The sequence below is a fragment of the Ruditapes philippinarum genome, unplaced genomic scaffold, assembly GCF_026571515.1.
Source record: "Ruditapes philippinarum isolate M1 unplaced genomic scaffold, ASM2657151v2 ctg4750_1_1_1_1, whole genome shotgun sequence".
Classification (NCBI taxonomy): Eukaryota; Metazoa; Mollusca; class Bivalvia; order Venerida; family Veneridae; genus Ruditapes; species Ruditapes philippinarum.
The window spans coordinates 411-19,620 of record NW_026853815.1 but is presented as its reverse complement, the minus strand read 5'-3'; the positions used below and the strand labels follow the sequence as shown (position 1 = coordinate 19,620).

Below are 19,210 nucleotides of genomic sequence, written 5' to 3'. Positions count from 1 at the left end.
AATAAAGATGTTCATTTAAGATTTTTAATTTTCACTTTTTAAGTCTCTAAAATATGTTGAACGATATCTAAGTTTTTACCAAGTACATATATTGGTTAAAGATTGGAATTTTGAAAAAGAAAAATTCAGGCATAACCAACACCAAAATACATGTTTGTAACTTCTTACTTTTTCATGACTATTCTAAACTTTCAGAATGTTATAGTTAGAATAAAAATAAATCAACATGCACAAACTCATGCATTTCTGACAAAAAATCATCAAATGGAAACTTTATTTAATTTTTATGGCAAGTACAAAAGCACGTAAACTACAATTTGTCTGAAAATTTGATATTACATTGTATTAAATATTTAAGGAAGAAATAATAAACGAGCTACATAGTCTTCTTTTAATATGTATATAAAACTTTACGTAATTTTACCCATGAAATATGGTGCTATATCAAATACATTTCATATTTTTCAAAAATAAATATGAAATATAAATATGAAAGTGGGTGGAGTCAAAACTCATTTTTTAAGTAACTATCAACCGCCATTTTGTTTAAAAAATCTGATAAATACAAAACAACTTTTTGTTGAATTTTGTTTTGAAAACTATCTAGAATGATAACTTAGAACATATAGCCGAATACCAATATCTTTAATTCAGTCATTATCGCAGTACAGACGTTTAAAGATTTGTTTACGTGATGTCACAATGTAGCACTAAATATCGTGTGCAAAACAAGACAATAATTATATTACTGCGCGCTGTACAATTGCAGTTGCGTAGCAAGCAAGGGGGTTTGTAACCATTTTTCTTTGATAATGAAATTAAATTAAAAAGTTTTTTTTTCTCGTTTTTCTTGAAATATTGTGTATATTTTCACTCAACATGATAAAATGCTACATATTTTCACTTGCCGTCACCGCTCATGAAAATATGTGGCATTTTATCATGTTTCGTGAAAATATATTCCATATTTCACGAAAAAATATCCTCTTAATATTTTATGTTAAAATTGATTTTACAGAGAAAAAATGTTATTTAATCGTATCATGTAAAAATATTATAAAATTTCAAGGTATAATTTACAATTATTTGATGTTTAATTCAGATACCTTTAAAACTAAAGATATTATAGTACAAAATAACATTTTCAAGTAAAAAATCTAAGTAAATGGGGAGATAGTTCTTGCAATATTGGTGCTAGAGTTATGAACCTCGTCACATAAGATGTGGTTAATGATAAAAAACATTTATTTGAAGTATGAAGAAATAAAGAAGTAACAGAAAAAAAAATATTTTTTGAGGAAAATTCTAAAATCAAGGGGGGATAAATCAGAAATATTGGTGCTAGAGTTATAAACTTTGTCATATAAGATGTGGTTGATGATAAGGAAAATATATTTGAAGTATGAAGTTGATCCCTTAAGAAATAACAGAAGAAAAAGTAAAAAATAATATTTTTTAAGAAAAATTGTAAGTTCAAGGGGAGAAAAATCTTAAAATATTGGTGCTAGAGTTAAGAACCTTGTCACATCAGATGTGGTTGATGATAAGGTACATATATTTAGAAGTTTGAAGTTGATACCTTAAGAAATGAAAAGTTGTAGAGAAAACTATTTTAACTGCACCAAAACTTTAATCTGAAATCTGGATGACGGGACGAGTATGACAGCTCTCCATATACTTGATATAGTCAAGCTAAAAAATGACTTAACTTATAAACACAGCCATTAACTTGTTGCAAGTTGATCCTTGGTTGTGTTAAGAACAATTCATTGCTGTACAATATATCATAGAAAATTATGTCTTTAAAAAGAGACAAAATGGAAGATCCAGTTTAAAAACTGATTTAAAACTGGCATTTCTATAGTTAGTTCTACCTACATACAAGTGGTTGGATGGAAATAGCAAAAGGTATACCTTACTGATGGAGAACTATCAGGAAGTGGACACAATCCAAGGTCTTCTATAATGTCCTTCATATCTGTCAATGCTTCTACTGATTCCTGATGGGCAATATCCCTGTTAAGGCAATTGTCAAAATAGATGTTTACATTTTTGGAAAGTGTTAACTATTTTATATTCTAACACAACCCGTATTTTTCCCTATTGAACATACAACAACCAAAAATACGTGTTCTTATGCAATAAAATCACAGGTTGACATTCTATATTTAGACATGTATGTGACGTTATCATTATAATCTGACGTTACCATTAAAAATGTGACGCGCTGCAAATAAGTACGGAAACAAATCAGGCGCAATTTAGCTAAATATCAGGTACGGCAGCATTTATTTGTTGATGTCGTGTTTGAATCAAAATAATATATCCAAATTAGTGATTTTATCGCTTGATTTACTGTTTGTCGTTCGGATGCGCATCATAATAGCACTCGGGCTATGCCCTTGTGATGAAATTCCTCGCATCCAAAATCCAAACAGTGATGTTAATGAGCGATAAAATCACTATTTCGGATAACTTATTTCTTAATAAAATATTAACAAACAATTGCACAATTTTATGCTGTATTTAACAATCAAAATATTATACAGTCACTCTAAACAGAACAGAGACAGAATACCTTTTAATATATGAAACTAACTGCTCATGTTTATATATTTATAAACATCAAAGCAGCCCTTGCAAACGCCAAGTGTCACTGATATTATGTTTGCTCTTTGTAATTATGAAATACATAAAAAAATTAAAATGATTTTTAAGAAGAAAACGGAGAGTGCAATAATCTTTGTACTTACTCCATCTCCTTTCTGTACACTTCTTTGGCAGCAGTGCTAGTCGATTCCTCTGCCAAACACTCGATCACTTCACCAGCACGTTTCTCCATCTTTTGCAAGTTTTTATCACTTATGGTCTTCAAATTCAATGCTGACAGGACATTGTTCACTCTCACGGGTCCACCTAAGCTATCAATCATTGCTGAAAACATAATTCATTAGAAAATATAAAACACGCAAATTAAATTCAACCACAACAAAAAATTATGACAAAAATTACAAGCTTTTTGGTTTCTTGGCCTAGCTAATTTCTTTGTCATAAAATAATAAAAATGCAATACTGTTAGTTACGAAAGTGATCAAGGACGAAAAGAATATAAAGTGTACAAAATAATCAATCCCTTTCAGCGTATCAAATACATCGTATACAAATAATAGTTTACAGATAATCATCAATGAATTAACAATAAAGAAACCAACTTACTCAGTGTTTAAGTTACATCAAAATTTCATTAATTGTTTAACAGTTAAAAACAATGCGAGTTGTTTCATAAAATGGTGACCTGTGTTACTTACTAACTATGAAAATTCCATAGGTATCATAATGTAAAAAGTGACACATTGGTTATAAAGTACCAAAACTGAAGATATTCGCATAATTAATTTGTTTACCTGTTCCAAGTTTTGTGTTTACATCAAAACAGGGCATCCCCTTCCTTTTCACACGATGTGTTTTCCCGTAGGCAACACGGTTTACATATCCGCAGTCAGAACACCTAACATAAAGGTAGCCACTTAGTCCCTTCTGGAGTTCGCCACATATATTATTTTCTATAAGCGGCACAGGTCCATGTCGGCACGATTTACACAATCGTAGATTGGTGAGTAAAACGTCAAATTCCACAAGACGCCTACCATTTTTCCAGGTCTGACTGTTTTCCTTGTGTAATTCAGATGTTTGGTCTTTAATTTCATCAGCAAAATCGGTACTTATAACATGTTTTCCACATTTTCTTTTCCGTTTACTCGAAAAGCGTCCATATTTGTCGCGTAAACTCATGACTCCGCTTACCGGAAGTTTACATGTCACGTTCTTTTCGGAAATTAACGGAAATTTCCGGCCGTAGCCGAATTCGAACACGTAAATAACCGTCATCGAACGAACTTTGCCGAAGGCATTAGGGGTGGTCTACCTTAAGAAGGTAAATTAACAAATGACCAAGGAAGATATCTGGTAAATTTTATTAAGTTATGACGTCAGGTTAAAGAGAAAATAATGTAGTCTACGACATTTTGGGACAACCCTCGTATATGTATACGATTTAACTCTGACGCATTTTCAACAGAAAGGTCCCCAAACTATGATACAAGTTATAATTAATTAGCCAATAATGTGATTTTTGTTTCCGATATGTCAAAAAAATATCAAGGACTCATTACGCCACGCCTGCTCAACATGCATCATCAGAGCAGATGCGTTTCGATTCACGTCATGTGTGAGGTATCCGGCGTTACCATTGTGCGCGCAAACTTGTTTGAATTGGATAAAGTCTGATAGATGAATATATTTTATATGTATAAAGAACTTTATTCATGCTGTTTGTTAAATATAACGACATGACTCGAAATGTTTTGCAATTTACACTCCTGAAATGAATTATTTTGAGCCAAGAAAATAAATATATGATGGAAACTAAAGTTGTTTGGAAACTGTTTCGTAGAAATTGCAGAAATCAAAATGAAATTCATAAAATTTCACAAGCTATATAAAATGGGTGAAAGTCTGTGCGCACAATAGTATGAATCAAGTTCACTAACCTTATTTGAAGCAAAGCACCCATGGTGCTCAAGGTGTGCGTGGAGAGTATATCAAAATGTTTACCAAATGATGTAAAAAATGGTGTATATGTCTATGTTTTGATATAATAATAGAAACGACTTCAGCATTTGCTGGTTAAATTGATAACATTCGGTAAATGTAAAGAAAATATTCAGTTTCGTCGTAAAATATCTTTATAAACAATTTTGATGGCATGATTAACATAAATAAAACAATATAACATTATTCGTAAATTTGATTTTTGATAGGGTCTAGGTTACTTTTTTGGATTTGCAGGTTAAATTGATACAACTCGGTAAATTTAAAGAAAATATTCAGTTTTGTCATTAAAATATCTTTATTAAACAATTTTAGATAACATGATAAACATAAATCAAACATTATTACATTATTGTTAATGTGATATTTGATTTGTGTTAGGGTCTAGGTAACCTTTTTGCTCGAAGCCGAAGGCTGCAACTCGTTTTCTTTAAGTAACCATTTCACATATTTCTATAAAAGGCGTTTTGATTAGAAATCATATGTTCAGAGGCTCGCATCTCATCATTAAACAAACTAGTTTTATGTATGCCCTAAAGCGGAAACCAATATCTCCATTCGGGACAGTAATTACAGTAAGCGTCCCACGTATTGACGTCATTGCAACTTTTGTATCAATATTTCTACCAAGTGATATTGTTTTTAAATGTATTCCAATTTCTAAGAATAGGATACTATATCTTTCCTAGTTGACTTAGATGTCGCGAAAAAGCACCATTGATTTAGAATATATTTCAGATATCATTTTTTCTGTCACTTCCTTAATGTTTGGGGGTATTTCATGACTTTTGATTATGATCTATAATTGTAGAAATGATCTGCTGATGATGCAAATTATGATCTCTTATTCATATTTTAAGTCATATGTTGACTTCAATGCTTTACTGATGAAACAAAAACAACAATTAATGGGATCCCTGCAAATTGTGTTAGTGTTGACTGAGTTGTAACAGAGAGTGTTTTCTCCAAAGTATTTTACTGTTCCACGAAACATGTTATGCATATCATGATACTTTGATATTTCACTTTTGCTAGATGGATCAGAAAATTCCCTTAATACTGTTTTAAAGTTATTAAACACGTTTTCAGAAATTTCAGGATTGAAAGTAAATTTTGATAAAACTAAAGTTATTTGGATAGGCTCTCTTAAATACAGTACAAGATCTATTAAGACAAAATGGAAACTGACATGGGGTGATACACAGTTCAAATTGTTAGGTTTGATATTTGATGTTGATTTAGAAAAAATGATAGAGTTAAATTTTAATGAAAAACTTCAAAAAGTTAAAAATAGTATAGGATACTGGAAAAAAAGAATGTTAACACCTATAGGAAAAATTACTGTTGTTAAGTCATTACTCCTTCCTTTATTCGCTCATTGCTTTACAAGTTTACCAACACCTAATTCAGCATTTTTGAAAACACTTAATGACTTATTTTATAAATTTATATGGGAAGGTAAAGCAAAGATAAAGCAATCAGTAGTTATTAAAACATATCAGGAAGGTGGTCTAAATATGATTGATATTGATAGTTATATACATTCTGTAAAGATAAAATGGTTTAAAAGGTATGTTAGTAATAGTAACAGTAAATGTTATAAGCTAGTGATGGCTTTATTCAATATTGATAAAGTGTTTAGCACAGGTAAATTGTTTTGTAAATTGACAATTGATAAAATTAAAAATGCTTTTTGGATAGATGTTTTAAAAGCTTATATGATTTTTACAGATAAACTTTGTATAGACAGTTTAGAACAAGTGTTACAAATGCCATTGTTTTACAATCATAACTTATTAGCAGGAAATAGATACTTTTATATTAAATTTTTTTATGAAAAAGGAATCAGATTTGATATTATTAATCCCCAAGGCGATTTTGTAGATTTAACGTACTTAGAGCAGGTGACACAAAAACAAGTAAATTTTTTACAATATCATAGTTTGAAAAAAGCAATATTATTATATACACAAAAGCTTAACATTTCTATTTGTAAAGATTTTATTAATGTTCAATACCCTATTATGAGTTGTTATATAAAACCTATTTTAATTACACAAAATAACAAAAAAGTATGTTTTATGAAATTCTAGTTAGAAATCAAGATGTACCAACATGTCAAGAAAAATGGAACTCTTTTTTTACAAATTTTGATATAAATTGGAATTTAATATATAGTTATGTATTTAAATATACCAAAGATTCCTATATTCAGTGGTTTCAGACAAGAATAATTCATTGAACTTTAGCAACAAACTCACTTTTATTCAAAATGAAAATTGTCAATAGTAAAATGTGTACTTTTTGCAATTGCCAAGAGGAAACTCTGTTGCATTTATTTTGGGAATGTCCAAAAATTCAATTGTTATTTCAATATCTGAAAGACAAGATAGATAATTTGGATGATAATTTTAATTGTAAATCATTTATTTTAGGTTCTGAAGTTAATGATTTTAAATATGATATTTTGTTTTTAGAATTGAAAAGATATATTTATTTGTCAAAGAGAAAAATCGTGTTACCTACAATACCTGGTTTTAAAAATAGTCTTAAATTGGCGTGGAATATTTACAAAAATACAAATTTGACCAAACATGTAAATGAAGGATGGCAAATTGTAAGAACTTTAATAAACTAATAGGCTACACTAAATCAATTTACCCAAAACCAATATTCTTTGTTTGTTTTGAAGCTGTTGCATAATACATTATCATACATAATTGTTATACATATTATATGAAAATTGATTGAATGTTTGAATATAATGTATATTATAATTATATAAAAGATATTATTATAGATGATGATTTAAATATTATGTAGATATCATGTAAGGTATCAGAGGGATGACCCCGACCCTCTCATACTTATTACGGGGTAAATAAAAGGGGTTACCCAGTTGGGGCCTAAAAAAAAAAAAAAAAAAAAAAATGTTATGCATATCATGTTACAGTGCATTTTATATTGACGACAATCAGGCAATTCCATTGTTTTGTCAAACACAAACTTCAGAAAATAAATCAGTAATTACAACTGAAAAATATGGAATCAGTGAAGGCTTATTTAATTTTTTACTAATTTTTGATAAGTAAAAAGCGTTTTTAGTCCCCTACCGGTTTACCGGAGGGGACTTTAGGTTTACCCTCCGTCCGTCTGTCCATCCGTCAGTCCGTCCGTCCGTCTGTCTGTCCGTCAGTCTGTCCGTCCACAAAACTGGATCCCGCGATAACGCAAAAAGTACTGAAAATATTTTTATAAAACTTGATATATGGATAGATGACAGTATGGAAATTATGCACGTCTTTTTCTTTTCTTCCTATGTTGAAAATTCTGGTTGCTATGGCAACAAATAGACTGAAAATATGGCAAATTTTACACATAACCTGGATCCAGTGATAACGCAAAAAGTACTGATGAAACTTGAAATATGGGTAGATGGCAGTCTGGAGATTATGCACATCCTTTTCTTTCCTTCCTATGTTGAAAATTGTGGTTGCTATGGCAACAAATAGCATGAATTTCAAGATTTCTGATTCTAGTTTTTACGTTTTTTTCACTATAAGTTCTTTATTTCTTAAGGTATTTTCAAACTTTAAATATAAGTTTCTTGTCATCAACCACATCATATGTGACAAGGTTTACAACTCTAGCACAAAATTTATCAGAATTTCCTCCCTTGAACTGAGAATTTTCATGAAAAAAATATTGTTTTTTTTTTTACTTTCTTTTACTTCAAATTCAAAATAAACATTCATTATCAACACCTTCATTACTAATTGTTCTTTGTTACACTCACATCGTGCATGACGTCTTGCAACCTTATTTCAAGAGTTATCTCCTTTTTAAGAATTTTGCTTTTAAAAATGTTATATTTTGATAACAGGGATGTTTAAAAATAACTTTAGAGTGTCCTTCATTCCATCTGTCTGTCTGTACATAAAACTTCATATCTGCTTAACGGCACATCAAGCTTTATTTCCGGACTTATTTAATCCCCGTCTTGCAGGCACGAAGTTAAAATGTTTCCTTGTGCTTTTCTGCAGATGTTAACCATCCAGTATACATGTAATGGTCTGCTTTGACACTTAAATAAAATACATAAAAAATGGCATAATCATTCAAAATATCAAATAAATAAATAGACCATATGTCGGCCATTTTGAAAACAGTATGTCATCATTTAAATCGCGGTAATGGTGTTTTAGTTCATTTTGTTCATGTTTCAGCTAAAATTTCTACATGTTATTTTGCATAATTGTAAATATTAAAAGTATCTTTACATTGTAAGTCAATTTTTTTTTCAACAAACAAGAACATTAAGAAAATGATGATTGTTTCAGACATATGTACAAATTTAACTGACTATTGTTGCTTTTTGCAGAAGTTTGTAAAATGTTGTTGTTTTACGTAATAATCTATAGATATAAAATAGTTTGCACAAAAACTTTGTTGTTAGGTGTTTGAATAAAATACGTCAATTCTGACCAATTTTAATGCTGATCACATGAAAATATGAAATTACCGTGAAATAAGTAATGACGCAAAATTAGTGATGTTTAGTTTAGTATGTCCAAAGAGTATCAAAAGTAGTTGGTGCGTAAGTACCCTGTAGACACATTTCTAGTTTTGTTTTTAAGTTTTTAACCAGGTTTTCAACGAAAACCGGGTTATTGAAATGCCGAAGTCGGCGGGCGGGCGTCAACTTTTGGTTTCCGCTCAATAACTTGATCAAGCAGCAGCTTGGGATTGCTACCCAGGTGTCTGTGATAAAGGTCAAGGTCACTGTTTCTAAAAATAGAAATTCAGTTTCCGCTCAATAACTTGAGTTTGCTTTGGCCTATTGACACCAAACTTGGTGTATGGATAGCTTATATCAAGAGGCAGCTTGGAATTGCTACGCAGGTGTCTGTGATCAAGGTCAAGGTCACTGTTACTAAAAATAGAAATTCAGTTTCCGCTCAATAACTTGAGTTTGCTTTGTCCTATTGACACCAAACTTGGTATATGGATAGCTTATATCAAGAGGCAGCTTGGTATTGCTACCCAGGTGTCTGTGATCAAGGTCAATGTCATTGTTACTAAAAAGAGAAATTCAGTTTCTGCTCAATAACTTGACTTTGCTTTGGCCTATTGACACCAAATTTGGTGTATGGATAGCTTATATCAAGAGGCAGCTTGGGATTGCTACCTAGGTGTCTGTGATGAAGGTTAATGTATTAAGTTTTCATGTTATAACTTGAGTTTGTTTGGACCTTTTGACACCAAACTTGCTGAGTGGCAGCTTTGGATTGCCACTGAGATATCTGGGAGTAACGTCAAGGTCATTTGCTTTACAATAGAATTTTCAGCTTCTACTCAATAACTTCAGTGCACTTTGACCTATTGATTGCTGTCACATCAAAACTTGGTCGTTGAAAACCTGGTTTTCGTCGCATTGCGGCGCTTCTTGTCGTTTCTTAATATGTATTTATAATTTATAATATATCATCCGTACAATGCCAATTTAAAATTAACATGAAAATTATATAACTATTCTATTTTTGTAATATAAGAAAAAAAATAAACAAAAACGTATTTATTATGTCATTACCTGTCATAGAATGTGTTTTTTCCATGTGTGTCTATGCGAACATGACCGGTAGAATGTTTAGAATACAGAGTGTTAGATGTTATACACAAATGGCTAGTATGAATCAGTAGGCAAGAAACGCCTTGTTTTACGATTGATTGATTTACTTAGTTATAGCAAGACTTTAAACTTGTTTGTTATAGCAAAACTTAATTCAATGTAAAGCTGATCAATGGAACATATTAATAAATTGTGCTGTTATGTTTTATGGCTTACTTTATGGCCAGAAAACATGATAGCACAACTTATAAATATGTTCCACTCATCAGCTTTACATTGTTTAACAATAACAAGTTTAATTAAGAATTCTTTCTTTAAAACATATTGCCTTTTTAGTCTTTGATAAATGCGAAAGTGACCCGAAACATGTTATAAATTTTGTACTTTTCAATGTTTTACTTTTGTTAATCTTACTTAAAAACAAATTTGATTTCAACAAACATGTAATAATACTATTAATTTTTATGCTAATAAATATTTTTTACTTTGGCATGCCTTTAATAAGGAAACAAATTTAAGTATTATACTACAACTTAAACTTTAAATGATCGAAAAAAATGCTCACTGACATATTCATAAATATGTATAATGCTGTATTATTTGCGACAAATCCTTAACATGGTGTTTGATTGTAAAGGTCATGATTATCATTATATACGTGTATTTACATTCTATCAGAACTGAAGATATTTCATTGAAAACGAACACCAAACATAGTAAATTTACAGTGCAAGAATCTGGAAACAAAGTGATCCCTAGGAAGCATTAATCACAACAAAATTACAAGAGAATTGCAGACTCGGTTTGATGAGAGATAATGAATACGTGCAACATCCCTAACGCCCCCTAGCACCGGCTTGAGAGGTACTTAATTCTCAACACTTAATAGTGCTGGCATCAATGATCCCGAAGGACCAGAAAAATATGACAACACTAAAGTGAAGTACGGGACAACTTTTTACAGCTGCAACACAGCACTTGTCACCTGCTGTTGCGAAGTATAAAAATATGGAAACAAAGTTATCCCTCGGAAGCATTAATCACAACAAAATTACAAGAGAATTGCAGACTCGGTTTAATTGCAAGTTTGTTTGTTTGTTGGTTTCACTTTACGCCTTTTCCCTACAGTCATATAGGCGGGTAGTTTCCTAACCATCGTTCCTGGAGAGTTACACCAGTACTAGACTACCTTCTTCCGCGCTAAACTACCAAAGCATCTCCCGGGGATCGAACCCACGCCAGAGAGGTAACTGGATTAGAAGTCATCGACTCTAACCCCTCGACCACGGAGGCGGTTCTTACAGTACAAAATACATCACATACGTATACACATATACATATTAACATCGTAAATAGACACATGAAGTGGTATGACATTCAGCGCAATATTTGTAAAAGGAAATTGGTGTATTAGTTAAACTAACAGTTAAACTTAAATTGATTTCAATATCTCATAAACAGTCCCGTTTGCACCTTTTTATATTTATATCATACTCGTGAATTGTGACCAAAATTTAGTTATACAAGCATATATAAATAACTTTCAAGCAGTTTTTTGCGATACATGTTATTAATTTACAATTATGTACTCACTGTTCAATACCAAGAGGCTTTATTTTGATGATAAAAAAAACGTTTAGGAAGGCAAATGATTAATAGTATTGCAAAGAAAGTATATATTATTATCATTATTATTTTGTTTTCTTTTGATAACAATAATAATATGATAATAATATAAGTATCATTGACATTTGCCTATGATTATTACATTAAAATCAATTATATTTGTATGAATGATATTTCAAAACATTAAGTGGATGTAATTGTGTCAGGCGATGAATATGTTTCCATGAAAGTACATACTTATCAGATAAATTGTTCAAATTTATAACCATTTACAATAGCTTGCGCTTAGATAAAAATGGTTATTACACAGTATAATGTAATGTTTTCATGCAGTTTCAGTTTCTCTGTGTTGTGAAACCCAATTATACGCTCACATAAAAATTATGAACTGGAAATATGCTATATTTCCTAGCAGGAAAAAGATATTATTAACACTGATACCTTATACCAATTTGTCAATTTCAAAGTTCTTAAATACTTCTAGCATTGAAAAACAAAAGATCTTTTGGTTTAAATAGAAATTGATACTTCATCAGAGTATACACGAAATTTTGATGTCAATATGAAAAATACAAGTACAAGTACAATTAAGTACAAAGATAACGAGTCACCACAAATAAATTATGATAAAATACACACTTACCATTGAAGAAGTCATGAACAATGGTGATCTGTAATTTAATGACCCATTTATTGTGTTCAAACAAGTTGGCACAAAATGATAAAAAGAATATTCCTATTCTTTAAAGTGAATAGAGATTTTATACCCAGTTTTTAATAGAATGGTATTTATGACATTTATATCTTAATTTGTTTTCTATATATAAGTTTGACAACATGTAATCCAAATGGAGCTTTGTTTGAACAACAGAATTATTTGAGACTTCTTTGTTTTATCAGTGTTTTGGTCCTTCGAAAAATAAAAACAAACAAATATGAGTACTAGTGCAGTGCATTTAATATTCATATCAATGCAAAGTACATGTGAATATTATGATAGCAGTACATGAGGCGAATTTCACTATTCAAACTTGTTACAACTCGTATGCTATATCATTCTGATAAATCTATAAAAAGAACTCGAGGGAAAAATATATATAATCAAATCACAACAATGCTTTGCAATAATACAACAAGGATCATTCAATAAATTGTTTCACTAATAGGTTTCCGAAGTTTAATCCTCTTATTATTTTCAAAAAGTTTCATTGCATTTGAATCAGAATCATTTGCTAACTATCGCGGTTATTTACATACCATTTGAGTGTAAAATGACCGTTATACTTCAATGTGAAATGCGACATGCAATCATATTCACTGAACAATATACTGAACATATTGTACAATGCACAACAAAACTGTGATTTGAAGCTACATTTAATGCCATATTGGGCTTGATACAATTGCAAAGCAGCAACATACTGAATTTGTGTGGCATATATTGTTAGGTCTTTAGGTGGATCAAAGCTTTAACGCTGGGAAATTATCTGTCAAAGATGACTACTGTTCAAGTACACCTACAACCTCGAAACTTGACTTAGAAATTTCAAAAATGCATCCCATTAGAGGAGGATTCTTTGAAGGTTTGAACAAGAATAAGACGTGACAGGTACAACATTTGAACCAAGTGATAGAAGTTATTGAATGGTCCTTGTATTATAAATGTAACTATCAATATGACAAGAATAAATTGATACAGTGTAACTTCCGAATTCCGGAACTTCTGAAATCCGGAAACTTCTAAAAACCGAACAATTTTTTCGGTCCCGATTTTTTCCCTTCTATTTCCTATTAATATAATACTTCTGAATTCCGGAACTTCTAAATTCTGAATTCCGGACGATATTTTCGTAAAATTAGAGTCAAATCAATGCAATTTTACCTCCGAAAACCGGAAATATCCAAAGGTGTGAAATACATTGTAAATTGAGAATGTTTACCCTGCAGGAAGATTTAATCTCCCTATCGATTGTTTACTAATTAGCGGTGATCGTGTAATTTGACACGCGTTAAAATCACAAACTGTGAAATGGTATGTTTGAAGTGATGCGGTTAATCAAAGTAATTTACCGTGGTCAGTTAATTTGAAGTGTTTATTAGCGGATTAAATCACAATTAGTTGGGACAAGGTATGCATCAAACCTCTTTAGGGATTTTTTTGCATTTGATGTAATAATTAATTAACTAGCATCGGACGATGTGTAAGTTTATGCAATTAACAACATTTCTACAAACTGATAGAAATTCAAAAGCATTTGCAGGTGTAAGATAAAAATGTATTCTTTTCATTCACATCTTTATCTTGATTAAAAGACTATTATATATGATATTCCAGTAATGGCCACATCTTCCTTGACATTTAGTGATATTAAGTGGCTTAGTCTTGTCCACATTATCATAAACCTCTGAATTCCGGAAACCTCTGAAATCCGAACTTTTTGACAAGTCCCATGGGTGTTCGGTTTTCGGAAGTTACACTGTATATTGTAGTTAAAAATTTTAAACTCATTACATGTATAAAGTCATACTTTTTTTTAATTGTGTGTAAAAAAAATGTATCATTATGAATTTATTTACAAGCTGGCAGTAATTTTCGAAGGTACAAAAGCTATAATTAAATATACAAAAGCATAGTAAAAAGTATAATTTACCATACGTCAGATTATTAATCAAAATTGCAAATTTTAATGCATAAATACACAAAATATCTATCCGGTGTATTATATACATGTAGTTACATAGTTTAATAAGCATGTGGAAGACAAACGGACAAATTAGAATTTAAAAAAAATCTGTTATCTCCTTAGACCTTTTGGGTAGTTGACTTGGTTACAAATTCATAGATGCAAAATGATGAAGTACGTTTTTTCAGACATTGTAATATTCATTTTCATTTCGTTGCCGTCCTTGTTAAAAATCCGAAGGGTACAGAATATAATGTATTAAAAATTGCTGTTTCATTATATGGCTTAAAAATCATTAACAATGTAGATAGATATCTTGTTTCAGGTAGATGATGTCACATCACATATTCATAAAATTAATCTTATTTATTGACTAACATTTCAGACATGTTTTCATTTGGTAAAGGACTGACCAATTTACTAGGATCTTCCCCGGATCGGAAGTGTTTTACATTTTCTTATAGATATATTAAACGCAAAATCTATACAGGGCTAAAAATGCAAAGTGATTAAAAGCGACAATTCGTAGAAAATTCATGTATAAGCATGCACAACCTTTATCGATAAATTGACACATATACTAGACTATATTTATTTTCTGATATTCGCAAAGGTCGTGTAGACAAATATGTAACCGTGTGTAAATCAACTTTGTGTTAGTTTCAAGAAACACATGTAGCAATAATCTTTGTTAGCGATTTTATCATAAGTATCTCTCTAAAATATTTTGGAATAAAGCTACAATTTTTTCAGACAAGACAATCAAACCAGCAATCAATATACGTATACTTGATCCACATTTTATTGTTTTTAATATATACAATATATACTTGATCCACATTTTATTGTTTTTATAACAGAAATATATCACGAAAGTATATCATATGTGGTATATCCTATGTTAAATTTTTTTTTCGCAGGAGATTAAATGTATGCGAGTGTTATTTAGTTTAAAAACAACAGAAAACAAAACAAACAAACAAAAAGAAAAAAAAACCCTATATAAGTCCAAATTTTAGTTAAACTCACAGACTCCTTCATTATATATGTTTTTTTTCTATTCATATATTCAACAGTTATTCACATTTATTTATACAGATTTCCATCGTGCACACTATCGCATGTCCTTTCGTAGATTTGTACTTTTATCTGTTACAAAGAGTATGTAAAGATAAAAATTAACAACAACAAAAAATACACACAAAAATAGAAAAAAAAACACAAAAAGACACTAAAAATAAAATTGTAAGCAAATTATCCAAAATAACATATAAATATTGTGCAAATATAAACTTAATGTACATTTAAATTACATGGAATTTGTTTGAAAATACATGAAGTTTGATCGTACTTCACTATAATGTTTTAAAATTCTTGGGTCCTTTGGTATAAATGATTCAAGCACGTTTTTGCGGTCAAAATTGAATGCCACTCTGGAAAATACTAGGCGTGTTTCAGGCTTTGATCTTATGGACAAATTCAATCACACAGAGAATACAAGTTTCATGGACAATTGTTGTTTTTCTTGCTTCTGATAAATCTAAGTTATTAACACTCGCTGGTCTGTCAATATTATTTTCATATTAAAAACGTTATTTTATCTTAACATGTACAGCTTACGTATTTTAGAATGATATCAGCATTGTTTATACTCGTAGTTTGAGCAATGTATGCATTAGGAATAGATTATTCCAAACATTCTAAACCATTTTTAAACTGTTAAATCAAAATCTAGTTTGTGCATAATTTTATCCAATTGTGTCTTCAAATGGGATTCGAGTGTGCCTATTTTCCTCTCAAGTTGAGCTATATTTCTTGTCGTTTCATCCTGGAATCGAAAAATAATAGTTAATGTATATATTTGATTTTTCCGTACAATTGATATTATCCAAAGTAAGAATAGAAATCTACATTTTCTTTTTATTAAAGACGTTCAAAAATTGTAGCATATTTTTACCCAGACAAATAATATCTGTTTAAAATATTGCAGTGAATGTTCTGAAATTTGCATAATGAAAGAAAATCAAAATTAAACCAAATAAATATGCATTGAAAGCAATTTTTATACTATATGTTCTTTAAGTACCCATAAGTCATTTACTTGTTTTTTGGTAAATATGAAGAAAATAAATTTAATCATATGCTCTTATCTTGAGAATGATAATTTCGTTTTAAATAAGTTATTATATAAGTGAAAAATGGTTTCCGCATTTTGCAACAAAATAAAGGAAAGAACTGAGAATTTGTATCAATACTTGTTCATTTTGTAATCCTGATTTTATGTCACTTTCAGTTAATTTCCATGATTCCGCAAACTTTTCCTCGAGCCAGCCTAGATTATTTGGATAAAATGTCTCCATACAATCATTCTGTTTTTGAATTGTCTGTTGGTTTGTATTTTCGACTTCTACACGGCTTTCCTCTTTGCTAAATGTTGCGACATTCTCGTCAGTCTCGTCTTGGGATATATATTTTTTATACTTTGAGGAGAAAAAATTGAAAATCTTTATCAGCAGGGTCGATGTTGATAATCTTTCTAATTCCAATGCAAATTCGACCTACATTTTATGCAAGTAAAAGAAAAAAAAATAAAGTTCATATTATGCTATAAAATGATAAAGTTATTCCTCACACAAACCAAACGTTTTCAAATCCGAGTGTATTAGAATATATGTTCACATATTGTTATGCAAATACGATTTACTCTGAACTCTTAATTAAGAAATCTTTAAAGAAAGCACAGTAAGTGCCATACGTGTCATTAACAGTAGTTTTAATGTTTAATAGAATTTTGTGGAAATCTGTTTAAATAGATGCAGTACTAGATTATCCAAATCAATATAAGACTATTGGAATAAGATTTCATAGTAAGTAATATTATTCCGCCTACACCTCCTTATTAATGTCACCCAGTAAAACGTATACAAGCATGAAACGAACACAGAACTTAAAACTTATATTACTTGATATGCACTCATATGATTGTAACTTCTGACGTTCTGTTCTGTATGTGTTGTCTCGAACTAATATGTGCTATATTTTGGGGTCCAAAGCATTTATTATTAGTATTTGTTGCAATTTGCATCGCCGTACGTTTCAGAATGTTTTACCTCCCCTTCTACTTATTTTCCTACGGCCTCTGTCTCAAGTTTGTTTAAGTCATTCTTAATTAAAGTATTATTGGCCCTTCCCCATCATGTGTGTTTTCCAAGCAAGTTTGATATAATTTTGGGTTGAATTGACTCTGAATTTTGTAGGTGCTGCGCTCCGTGACATATTCTCTCCCTAGTTGTTTGTTTTTCGTCTCATACTTAAGTTTCAATTCAGTTATATTAAGATATGTGGTATATGCAAGCTTATCTATTAAATAATCAATTCATGACGTATGCTGAATTCTATAAATCAATAAAAATTTGGTGTTTTAGTTATTATGTCAATGTTTAAGATCGAATTACCTAATTCAATTGCGTTGTCTACGAATCACATATAACTGGTAAGTAATAACTTGTAAGCTATATTTTCTGATCCTTGGAATAAATGGTTCCAGCACAATGAGTGGTTAAGATGGAGAAACTTTGTCTCTTCCGATTTAAGTAATAGAAAGAGCATCGAAACACGAGGCTATCTGATTTGTACGAGGGGGCGTAGCCCCCGAGTATAAATCAGATTGCCGAGTGTTTTGGTGTTCTTTCTCTTTTGTATCATAGTCAAACATAAAAGCACGTTCCCTGTTGTCACAATATGAAACCCCGGCAAAAATGAACCAATGAACGAACATCTGAATATGACATTTCTGTCGCTTTCCCTTTCTCTGCCGTCACAATATGTAAACCCCAGCAAAAATGAGCCAATCAATGGGCATGCTCTGGAGTGCGGGTAACTAATACCCGCACTCCAGTTAACGCACTGTGCATGTATATGTATACGATTTAACCCTGACACATTTTCAACAGAAAGGTCTCCGAACTATGATACAATTTATAATTAGTGAGTCCTGATGTTCAAATCTAATGTTACCCCTATTGACCTTAGCGGGCATACTAAGTTAAAAATTCTTTAATTTTAAAGACATGCAGCATGATTGTGTAAGACCGTATATAAAACTCCATTAATTGACTGCATATGAAGACAAGTAAATGCACACGCAAATAAGGTCGAATCGTTTGACTCATTACACTGACCTGCATTTTCTTTTTGGAAAGATCGGCATCCTTCTTGAATTCTTGTATATTGTTCACAGCTAACCCAATCTTTAAATGACCAAAGCATATTACAAGAATAAATGTATATTCATTCAGCTCAGTAAATTAACGTCAAATACAGCTGTTTATTACATCACGCTATATTTAAGGAACTGTAACACCTACATGTTTCCAAACATGAAAAAATAACTACATATGTAAACATTAAATCAGCAATAGTTACAAATAACTAACCGAATGTGAAAAGTGATATGTTAATAAGAAAAAAAATATTTAAAACAAACAAGATGGGCTGTCGATTTAAATCATGTAAAGATACGTTGAGTGATTTTACAAAATGCTTATTTAATTTTAATAGGCTAAAAGCTGAGGGCCGCCATTTAATCAATTTGTTTTGTCCTGATCAGAAACTTTCACCAGAAAAGTATATAGTTTCTTCTTAGCAAAACTTTAAGTCT

At 30.6% G+C, this 19,210-nt stretch overlaps 2 protein-coding genes across 2 annotated transcripts; both read right to left on the bottom strand.

Annotated features, from left to right (window-relative positions):
- Nucleotides 1–1,655: 1,655 nt before the first annotated feature.
- Nucleotides 1,656–3,926, bottom strand: LOC132738017 (uncharacterized). The gene is made up of 3 exons (XM_060725428.1): nt 3,405–3,926; nt 2,754–2,934; nt 1,656–2,016 (listed from the first exon to the last, which is right to left on the bottom strand). Exons 1-3 carry the CDS (start codon nt 3,886–3,888, stop codon nt 1,875–1,877), a joined length of 807 nt encoding a protein of 268 aa, XP_060581411.1. The 5' UTR covers nt 3,889–3,926; the 3' UTR covers nt 1,656–1,874.
- Nucleotides 3,927–13,556: 9,630 nt separating this feature from the next.
- LOC132738018 (uncharacterized) lies at nt 13,557–18,892 on the bottom strand. The gene is made up of 3 exons (XM_060725429.1): nt 18,732–18,892; nt 16,806–17,108; nt 13,557–16,378 (listed from the first exon to the last, which is right to left on the bottom strand). The coding sequence occupies exons 1-3, from the start codon at nt 18,735–18,737 to the stop codon at nt 16,262–16,264; spliced, it is 426 nt and encodes a 141-aa protein (XP_060581412.1). The 5' UTR covers nt 18,738–18,892; the 3' UTR covers nt 13,557–16,261.
- Nucleotides 18,893–19,210: the final 318 nt, after the last annotated feature.

Excerpts from the sequence above, each read along its gene's own strand:
- LOC132738017 (XM_060725428.1), bottom strand. The coding sequence starts at position 3,888 with ATGACGGTTATTTACGTGTTCGAATTCGGCTACGGCCGGAAATTTCCG. Across the intron at positions 2,935-3,404 it reads AAACACAAAACTTGGAACAG|CAATGATTGATAGCTTAGGT; the intron begins GTAAACAAATTA and ends TTATGTTTTCAG. Across the intron at positions 2,017-2,753 it reads GTGTACAGAAAGGAGATGGA|GGATATTGCCCATCAGGAAT; the intron begins GTAAGTACAAAG and ends TTGCCTTAACAG.
- LOC132738018 (XM_060725429.1), bottom strand. Across the intron at positions 16,379-16,805 it reads CAGGATTACAAAATGAACAA|GATGAAACGACAAGAAATAT; the intron begins GTATTGATACAA and ends TTTCGATTCCAG.